An 11,056-nucleotide genomic window follows, 5' to 3' on the forward strand; every position below is an offset into this window, starting at 1 on the left:
GATGAGGGCAGAAGTGGGGAAGTATACAGATACTGAACAAAGGATGATTAGCATCCTAGGTTGGAAGAAACAGGATTTTGTAAGATTTCACCAAGTTATTCGGAATACTACATTATTTTAATCTTACAAATTGCTTATTTCTGCAATTTTCCTTTAAATATTTTTAGACTATAGTTGAGCATGGGTCATAAAATGGCTGAAAGCAAAGCAATAGACAAAGGAGAACTGCAGTCCTTAGTGTCTGCAAATGCTACGGCTTTGCAGACAGTTCTTAGCTGGATTGTGTGAGGACAAAAGCTACACACAGCTCCTGCTGTCATGCTTAGTGGATACCGAAAACCTCAGCTTAAACAGGAGTGAGCGAGAGACTGACCATTGAAGCAGAATGTCAAAAACAAGAAAAATGCTGTCTTAGGGACAACCATTTATTATAGATTAGAAAAATGAAAAATTCAAGAATTCATTTTAAAACACTTCAGTTAATGAATCAGTAGTCTTGCTATACCTCCTACATTACAAAAAATGAGAAATTTTCAGACTTGGTTCTATAATTACTGCCACTTCACCACAAAATTTTGGGTGAATCAATAAAACAACTTACCCTCTGTGAGGAATTAAGATTGTCTGTGTGATTGGGGACCAGTTCAAGTGTCAGGGGTGGCTGCTTCAGAATTCCAGGCATAAGATCCATATTTGAGTCACTATCTTGGTCTGAGATATTACTTTCCAAAGAATCGGCTGCAAGGCAAGAAAAAAATTATATTTGCTACTTCTCTGGAGCAGAAGTTTAATTATGTTAAGTAGTCTAACTACCCTGAGTAACTGAAGACCAAGCACTGCTTCCACAGCAAGTCTTGGCAGACATTCTATGAAGGAGCAGGTGACCTCAGGGTAGGGTTTGCTAGTCATAGAAGTCTTTGCAGCACACTCTTCTTTGCACTTTACTTACAATACTTGAAAAAAGGTAAAACTTGGGACTGAAGAGACAGCTCAGCAGTTAAAAGCAATGGCTACCCTTGTAAAAGAATGGGGTTTGGTTCCCAGCACCTACAAGGTACTGACAACCATCTGTAACTCCAGTTCCAAGGGATCCCTGGTCTCTTCTAGCTGTCATGAGCACAAAAGACAAGCATGTAGTGCGCATAATACACGCAACTAAAACATTCATACACATAAAAGAAACATTTTAATCTTTAATAACCACATAAAGCCCATTCTTGGCTGAATCTGGTTTGTGCACTATAGTTTGTCATCTCCTGCTGTCTACAGGATAACTAAGATGAGAAAATTATGAAATCAAAGCTGTTATTCTCTTAATTATTTATATATCAATCAAAAGTACCATCATAAGTAGACACTGAGACACCTGAAAGCTACTAAGAACCTAGTCTGAATTTAAAGTACAATATGGTGGGAGATTAAAAACAAAACAAATCTGGTAGTAGTAAAAAAAAAAAAGAAATGACCAAAACCCCCAGGAAAATAGAGATATTCTATTTTATGCAAACAGATGTTTTGCCTGCATATATGTATATGTACTACATGTATGCTTGGTGTCCAAGGAAGTCAGAAGAGGGCACTGGATTCCCTGGAACTGGAGTTACAGATGGTTGTAGGCTACCACACAGGTACAGGAAATCAAACCCAGATCATCTGAAAGGGCAACAAACACTCCAAATCAGAGCCTTCTTTCTTGTCCCGGAATATGAATATCACCAGAAGCTGAGTAACACACAGAAATGGCAAGTGGCATTGATGTGGGAGTGTCATATATCAATCTGTTGATTTCATTGGTTAAGCAATAAAGAAACTCCTTGGCCCTGATAGGTTAAAACATAGGTGGGAGGAGTAAACAGAATAGGATGCTGGGAGGAAGAGGAAGTGAGCTCAGACTCGACAGCTCTGCTCTCTGAAGCAGAGGCCCTGCTTCGCTCTCCTGGGCATACACGATGAAGCTCCGACCCAGGATGGACATAGGTTAGAATCTTCCTGGTAAGACGCGATGAAGCTCCGACCCAGGATGGACATAGGTTAGAATCTTCCTGGTAAGCGCACCTTGGGGTGCTTACACACATTATTAGAAATGGGCTAAATTAATATGTGTATAATCTAGTTATAACATCCTTGCTTAGAAGCTAAAGAATGCCTTAATTTTGATGACTTCAAAAATCTCCAATGCATAACACACCAAATAGTGAATATACAAACAGATCTCAAAATAGCTCTATGCAAAAACATGTTCTTACTTAAGGACTCCACAGGAGAAGGAACCACGAAAGCTATTTCCGTCAGGGCATCAGCATAATACAGGACCTTCTTCTGCCCATTGAAAATGCTAGCCCCAACATCTTCAGAGGAAGTTATTTCATCTGGGAATAAGGAACAATGTATCAGTACTTAAAGCTGGGCACCTTCACCTCCTGTTCATGAATTTCAGTCACTTTATAAAGCAATGGCAGTTTCAACGAGAACCAATTTGTAGGTGAGAAAAACAAAACATGAGTGTTGGTTAATTATCCTTATAATAATTTCATATAATAATTTTCTAGTTTGTGAAATTACTCTGCAGCAGACCTGGACACTCTACTGCTCCTCAGCTCTGCTTCTGCTCTCTCCCCTCTGGTAATCAGTGATGTAAAAACACACAGGGAGTTTAGAAGTATCTGCTCTATACCAAAATGAGTTCTAACAGTCTGAACTAGTCTAAGTCTCAGTTACAATGAATATATAATAATATGACATAGTGTCAGACCTTCACAGGAAGATGACACAGATTTCAGGAAAGGAATATATGAAAACATGCTTGCTTTTCCAATCACAAAACTAAGATTTCACCTAACATATTAGGGTACTTAATGCTGGTATAGATGTGGTAAGCAAGAACTTTAGAGCATAAGTTGACACACTTTTTCTACAAAGGACCAAAGAGTGAATATTTGATGCAGGGAATATGTCTCTGCTACAACCATCCTATCACTGTAGGACCAGAGCAGTCATATACAGCTCACAAAGGGGAGTATGGTTAAGTTCCAATAACATTCTACTTACAAAACTAGGTCCAGGCCACAGCTGAAACTCTCGGGAGCACTCTGCATCTACTCTGGTTATTGCTCCAGCAGCTACTCTGCCTGACCCTACTTTGGAGCAGACCCGCAGCTATAGTGTAGGTGGGACTGACTCTAAATACAATTTCTCTACCGAGTCGGGCTTAGGGAGAAAAAAAGACTCCAGCTCAGCTATGTTCCTTTCCAGGCTACGGCAGTGTATGCATGTAAAGTCTGATACTGCTTTTCTTTAGCTTCATAGAAGACAAGTAGGGATTAAGAAAAAAATCCAGAGAACAGATCTAAAGGAAAATTACAAATAAAATGAGTGCTTTTGTGCTGATAATTACATAAAACACTTAAAACAATCTGGAATTTCTTGGTCCCCTGGAAATGATCTTCAAAGTTTAAGCCAGGGTCAGTGAGATTGGTTTAGTGGGTAAAAGTCTATCAAACATTCTTTTTTTCCCAGGACAGGGAGGCACAGGCTGACTGACCTCTCTGAGTTCTAGGATAGCCTGGCATATACCCAGGGAATGTGCCTTCCCCTCTCAAAAAAAAAAAAAAATCTTGTTAGTAGAGAAAACAAAGTCATTTGTTAAGAAACTATTATTTATTAGACACATTTTAGACTTATTAAATATTATAAGTTGTATTTGTTTCTTCACATATAAAAAGAAACACATCAGCACAGCAAATAGTAAGTACTTAAATTTATATTAGTTTACCCTACTATTACATCTTTACACACAAAGGAAATATCTATAAAACTAGACAAATTAGGGTAGCAAGATGGCTCTGAAGGTTACGGTTCCTGACCTGAGTTCATACCTGCAACTCACACAATAGAAAGAGTGAGCAGACTCCCTTAGGATGTCCTCTGACATCCACAGGTACATGTGTACCCCTCTCCTTACCCAACCTTCCTACACAAAACAGACAACTTTAAAAAAAGAGAATATACAAACTAAATGTGACCTTCTGAAGACTAGAACTGAGGAAAGGAGACTTTTCCATGATGTAAACTGTTTAAAAGGCTAAAGGATTCATGGGAAAGGGGAGGGAGGAACAAACCAGAAACAGCAGCTATTTATGAGCTTTACCTTGTTCAGACCCTTCACCATCATCGCAACTATTAATTGACCAACTGGTGGACACGTGTCCCGTCCAACCAGGATGCCTGCCCACATCTACTGACCAGCCAAGGGAAAGCAAAAATTCTAGGAAATGTGGCTGAACATTTCTGGAAGACTCCACGTTCTTTAAAATCTGAAATACACAGGAAGCATCAGTTATGAAGGGAATACAAGGGTATAATAAAATAAACACACGCGAAATAATGAGCTTTGACACTTCTGACAAATCAAGGTCCAGTTCTGAGTGAATTTGGAAATATATGACCACAGAAAATGTGTGTTCTGGAGTTGGTTGGCTGGACTGGCTGACCCTTGTGTCTGTTTCTCCATAGCAAAATGGGGATTATGAGGGTTATGAAGATTATGAGATGATGTAAGTAAAATCCTAAGCTATCCCTATGGCAAAACAATTACTGAGGCAGGCCTATTTATTAAAAGTAAACAAAAGGTACAATGTCCTTGACTTCACAGTTGGCAGTCTGTCAAAAACAGGAGTGTGGTGACAGCCTCGACAAATGAAACAAAACTGTAAGCCTACTGCAAACTCAATGAAGATGAGGTATAACTAACAAATGAATATGAGACTGCCCTTTCCTTAGTCCAAAGAAGAGAAGACAGGAAGTACAGGAAAACAAAGTAACCAAAAGATTCCCTCTCCTACTGGCCACAAAGAGGGGAAACTTTCATTCTCAACAGGTTTTGAGGCTGGCAAAATAACTCAATGTGTAACTTATCTTGTTACTGAGCCTGATGATCTGAATTTGATCCCAGAAACCCACATGATGGAAGGAGACAGACTCCCACAAGTTGGTCTTCGACCCTCCACCTACATACCATGGCATGTGGATGGCCACAGGCAAAAAATTAATTAAATTTAAAAAAATTAATAAAAGTCATTCTCTCCTGGAGGTCAAAACGATAGTGGCAAGCCTGGAGATGTTTTTGACTGTCACAGTATGATGGTTCGTGTTGTCAACTTGACAAAATCTGGTAAAGGAATCTCAAGAATTGTCTAGATTAGGGTGATCTACGGGCATGCCTTTAAGGGTCTTTATTTCTTTATTTACTTATTTGTTGGGCAAGGTTTTACTATGTAACCCTGGCTATCCTGGAACTCACTATGTAGACAAAGTTGGCCTTTTTTACTAGAGATCCACCTACTTCTGCCTCCAAGGTACTGGAATCACCACCACCCAACAAGGTATTTTCTAAATGGGTTAACTGAGGTGGGAAGATCCACCTTGGTGCAGGACATTCCATTCATGGGCACAATTCTGGACTGATGTAAAGGAGGAAAAATACAAGCCTGCATGCATTCATGGCTGCTTCCTGAGTATGGGTGAGATGTGGCCAGCCCCTTGTAGCTTCCAACTTCCCTGACACAATGGACCTGGACTATGAGCTAAATAAGCCTTTCTTCTTAAGTTGTTTCTGTTAGAGTATTTTATCACAGTAAATGAAAAAGAAACTAAGACACAGTGATAGAACAATGCTGGGATTCAGAGCAGAAGACGCTACTCACTGGTCTGAAATACTGGGCAGCTGCCACAACAAAGAAACAGCTGCTCTTATGCTCTCAGGTCTAAAGATAGGAAAATAAAGGAATTCCTTTCCAAAGTAAAAGTGAAAAAGCAGTGGAGAATATGCCAAACCATTTGGAGAATTTTCTAAAAGACCCCTTAGCTTGCCCCAGGCCTACAATGTTAGCAAAAACAAGATCCTAAAATTGCCATATTTTTAAGGGCTCCTCTCATATGACTGAAGCAGCTCATCCATAAATCTCTAGTCACTTATACAGTGCTAACTGATGGCAATACCCTGCTCACATGCCTGGAAAAGAAAAACGGGGTGGGGGTAGGGGAAGAGTTACAGTCTTTACTTCTCAGTCTATTTGTTTTATTTACCCATAGTTCTCTCAAATTCTTTTTTTAGTATTTATTTATTTACTTAGTACTGTGTGAGAGAAAGCCAGAGAACAAAAAAGAGAAAGTGCAGGAGTGTGCAAATTGCCATAGCATGCATGTGGAAGTGTCAAAACACAATTATGGAAATCATTTTCTCCTTTGTGTAGGTCTAGGAATCCAACTAAGCCCACTAGACTTGGTTAGCTCTATCCATGGAGCATCTAACCTGCCCTTCCTTTGGTGTTAGGAAACAGGGTCTCACTAAATAACCCCAGCTCTCTTTGAAGCTTTGCTCTTACACTGTAGCCTGACTAGGTGTGAAGTCTATAAATAAATAACTTGTGAAATTTTAGTCAAGCAATAAGTGATTCAAATACATCTTGCAGCTCACCTGCTAGCAGCCAGAAAATAATCTCCACTGGCTAAGAAGAGAAAGGATTCAGATTCTTTTTTTTTTTTTTTTTCTTTTGGTTTTTCGAGACAGGGTTTCTCTGTAGTTTTGGAGCCTGTCCTGGAACTCCCTTTGTAGACCAGGCTGGACTCAAACTCACAGAGATCCACCTGCCTCTGCCTCCCAGTGCTGGGATTAAAGGCGTGCGCCACCACCCCCGGCCAGGTGTGGTGTGTTAATTTAATGACAAGTTAATGATCCTGCAATTCCAATCATGGTCACAGCACCCAAACATCTTCCTTTGACCCTCTTCTAGTCACAGCTACCATCTAGCCCATGTTTCAATACTTGCTTCCAACAGAAACTTCAGATTCCCTGACATTTCTCTCAGCTCTCCATTCCCACCTACATTAATACATCCCTTCACCTTCCTAGTCTTTCCTGTTACCCATATCCAACTGTGTTTCACTTTATCACGGTCTATGCTTTACCTCAGCTGAAATGGCTTAGTGTGAGATTACCTGTAAAGAGAAAGCATGCTCGCTTCTACCTGGCATGAGCCCCAGGAAAGGTAGCCAGGAAGAGTTTAAGACTGCAGTCCTCTGAAGCTTCAGGCCTAGCTCTGGCTCCCTGTGGCTAACCTTCAGGTGTTTTAGTTTCCTTTGCCTGTGAGTATGAATTCCTTAAGACAAAGGAACCCACACTATGCTTCTTGAGGATGGAAAGGCTCAGGACACCAGGCTTCAGGGTCATGAGCACTCAGTTTCTAAATGAAACAAGTCATAAGCACAGAATACAAAATCCTCATGTCAAGTACAAACAGCTGACATAAAGTCCTGTGTGTTTATAACACAAAAGAGGGAAAATTCAGAATCTTACCTCTTGGTTTGTTTTCTGACCTGGTTTCATGTAGAAAATAAAAACTGTGTCAAAAGGACGACATGGCAAGAGATCCAGATACCCAATGTCATCAAAAAACCCAGGTATGGTAGAATCGAGTGCAACAAGGTGAGGAGGTAGACGACTATTTGTGGGTTCCTGTCCAATGAGAGAGGAGCAATTGTTACCACAGCATTACTCCAATCATGATGCAGCATTTACAGTTTGGTGGTGTCATCCATTCTAGTACAGTGTCTCAGTACAGCCTGGCAGCCAGGGTAGCCTCCACCTCACTATGTAGTCATGGTTGTCCTTGAACTTGCACTCTTTATAGTTCAGCCTGTCAAATACTAGGATTACAGACGTTTGTCACCACAACCACTTTTTCTTATTTTAGTAAAAATTAAATGAAAAATTATAATGTAGCAGAAACAAATACAACCATGATCCTAAAGAAACTGCTTAATGTGTTTATGCTTCGTTATTTTTATCTGCTTCAGACAACTGAGGTTACAGTGTATATATAATTTGAGAGCTTATTTTCTCTAGAATATAATGCTTTATAAAATGTAAAAAAAATCGAGATTTAATTTTATTTTACATGTGTCATTTTGCCTGCATGTACGTATGTGCACTACATGTGTGCCTGTTGCCCATGGAGGCCAGAAGAGGGCATAGAATACTCTGGGACTGGAGTTACGGATGGTTGTTAGTAGCCATGTGGGTGTTGGGCATTCGCATCTGTGTCATCTAGAACAGCCTGTGCTCTTAAAAGCTGAGTCATCTCTCCAGCCCATGTAGAACTTTTTAAAATGTATTTTAAAAACTCATTCACTGCTCATACAGATGCAACAGTACAGTTAGTTTGGAAGATAAGTGACAGTTTCTTGCCAACATACTGTCTTAAATACAATGTAGCAACTGCATTGTTTGCTATTTTTCCCCAATGAGAGAAAAACATAACCACAGAAAATGATGGACACGAATTTTATAGCTGTTTCATTCATAACTGCCAACATGTACAAGCAGCCAAGATGTTTTTCAATAGGTGAATAGATAAACTGCTTATTAATAAAAATGAATGACATAAAATCCTAAAAAGACATGGAAGAATTTTAAATGCATTGTTGCTAAGTGGAAAAATAACAGTGTGAGACTACATTGTACACGATTCCAACCATATGCCATTCTAGAACAGGCAAAACACAGAAAATATCACAGAGACCAGTGTGTACAGAGATCTGTGGTGGCAGTGGGGACTCTGCACATGGGAGCATCCATTTGCCCATACATGCACATACACACAAAACCCATATTTTTGAAGTACTGCAAAGATGAGCACAGGTTATAACAATTTGTCAAAACCTATTGACCTATACAATACTAAACTCTAATGTAAATTAGAGACTTCAGTTTGTAACCCATGACTACACGCTCATCTACTTAGCAAACACATCAATGCAAGTGTTAACACAGAAAACTCTGGGAGCAGGTGTAAAGGAGACCCTACACTTATTGCTTGGCTGTTCTATAAGCCTAAAAGTTCTTGAAAAATACAAAATCCTTTAGCTTTTAAAATTCATTTGTTTCATTTTTTTCTTCTAATCTCTTACCATCTTTGATCTTGCCAAGCAAAATTTTAACAAAACAAAGTTTTGACCATAGTGATTTTGTTATTTTTAGGAAAGTCACTCCCAAGGGTGATAAGAATTACTTTTTTTTCACACAGCAGTGATTCTGAGCTTGATCAGTTAATTTGATACTTAAAATTCCCACTAAGGGTTGGGAAACACACTGACCACAGACATTATCTTCCTGATATAAACAGAAGAGAAGTCATATTAGAAGATTACAAACAGTTTCAGACTAATTCAAGGCAGATTTTGTTTCAATTTTTAGAGATGAGGTTTTGTGTATCCTTGCCTGATCTGGAACTCTTTTTTTTTGGGGGGGGGGGGTTCGAGACAGGGTTTCTCTGTAGCTTTGGAGACTATCCTGGAACTAGCTCTTGTAGACCAGGTTGGCCTCGAACTCACAGAGATCCACCTGTCTCTTCTGGAACTCTTTCATGTAGATCAGGCTGGCCTCAATCTCAGAGATCTACTGACCTCTGCTTCCCAAATGCTAGGATTAAAGGTATGCTCAGATTTTTGCAACTCAATGATTTTTCTTGAAATACAGTCAGACCTTCCAGTTTTCCTCTTTTACGTTGAAGTTGTGGATTAGGAACTGTGGGTGTTGGCATGCTGTAGACACCATGTGAGCAGTCTTCACATATTTTTGTTTATCCGTTTTGTTTCTTGTAGCTCCTCTACAAAATTTTGTTTGTGTGTGTTTTTTAAGGTAAATGTATTTCAAGTTAGTATTTCAGCTGCACGAGGAGTATTTTCACATTCCTTGGGTTGTGTGTATGTTTAATTGTTTATTTTTGAAACAGGATCTCACTATGTAGCCTTAGTTAGCCTGGAACTCAACTATGTAGACCAAGTTGGCCACAAACTCACAGACATTTACCTGCCTCTGACTCCAGAGTGCTGGGATTAAAAGTGTACACTGCCACACCTAATTTCACACTGCAGTTAATTTTTTTTTATTTTGTAAAGTATATGCATACACCTTTGTCAAGGTCAGAGGAGAACTTCCGGAAGTCAGCTCTCTACCACTCCTGTGGGATCCAGGATCAAACTCTGTAAAGGTCTTTTCACTGCACTAAGACATCAACAGTTTCATCACGGTGTACTTTGAGGTAGATTTTACAAACAGCCATTAACTTCTCAATGCATTTATTTTAAATATTTTATTGTTGGTTACCTAGATAAGAAGTCATACTCCCTTCAAACAATTTCCTTTACAATGAAATATCTTATGTAGTTTATTTTCATTTTTACTTCATTTTCTCATTTTAGTGTAAGATGTGGCCACAGGGGAAATTTTTCCTCAACATTTTCTTTATTAACAATTAAGGGCAAAAGTTAAACTCACTTTCTAAAAATTTGTTATATATTGCCATATGGTCAAGGTACAAATTACCTGATTTTTACAAAAGGTGTTTCTAACTTGTTAGAGGGACTGACACTTTAAAGACCTTTAAGGTATGAACCCATACGATGCATAAATCTGGGGGTATTTTTAAGATCAGATCAATATTGTTCTACAAAATCTTGATTTACTTTATTGTTTGATGGAGTCACTAACATTTCTCAATAATCAATTCTCCTTATATTCTTTGACAAAAAAAGAGAATACTTAACATACTGACTCAGAATTCACTCAGAATTCAGCTAGTATTCTCTATTCAATACTTTTATTACATATATTCATAAAATTGGCTTGAAGTTGCTTTTAAAGTACATAATATCTTATTAAATTATTAGAGAGATACTAAAGCTCATAAAAATAAACTTGTAACTTGCTAACTTTTTCTAAACTCTGGTAGAAAATTTTTAAATGAACATTATTTTCTTGATCTTAGCCAAAAGACTGAAAACATTATTTTCTTAAAACCTTAAATATTGGGGCTGGAGAGATGGCTCAGTGGTTAAGAGCATTGCCTGCTCTTCCAAAGGTCCTGAGTTCAATTCCCGGCAACCACATGGTGGCTCACAACCAACTGTAATGAGGTCTGGTGCCCTCTTCTGGCCTGCAGACATACACACAGACAGAATATTGTATACATAACAAATAAATAAATATTTTTTTAAA

The 11,056-nt window shown here is 38.8% G+C and overlaps 1 protein-coding gene across 6 annotated transcripts in view; it reads right to left on the reverse strand.

Annotated features, from left to right (window-relative positions):
* Positions 1 to 11,056, reverse strand: part of Ralgapb (Ral GTPase activating protein non-catalytic subunit beta) — a 79,517-nt gene that overhangs the window by 7,520 nt on the left and 60,941 nt on the right. For all 6 annotated transcript variants that reach the window (XM_050150873.1, XM_050150871.1, XM_050150876.1 and 3 more), the window contains 4 exons: positions 7,355 to 7,513; positions 4,148 to 4,313; positions 2,247 to 2,369; positions 602 to 738 (listed from right to left, as the gene is read on the reverse strand). In XM_050150873.1, coding sequence (XP_050006830.1) covers positions 602 to 738; positions 2,247 to 2,369; positions 4,148 to 4,313; positions 7,355 to 7,513 — 585 coding nt within the window. The remainder of the gene's footprint in view (positions 1 to 601; positions 739 to 2,246; positions 2,370 to 4,147; positions 4,314 to 7,354; positions 7,514 to 11,056) is intronic.

Source organism: Alexandromys fortis, unplaced genomic scaffold, assembly GCF_014885135.2.
Source record: "Alexandromys fortis isolate MF-2015 unplaced genomic scaffold, M_Fortis_MF-2015_v1.1 scaffold_27, whole genome shotgun sequence".
In the NCBI taxonomy this organism is placed as follows: domain Eukaryota; kingdom Metazoa; phylum Chordata; class Mammalia; order Rodentia; family Cricetidae; genus Alexandromys; species Alexandromys fortis.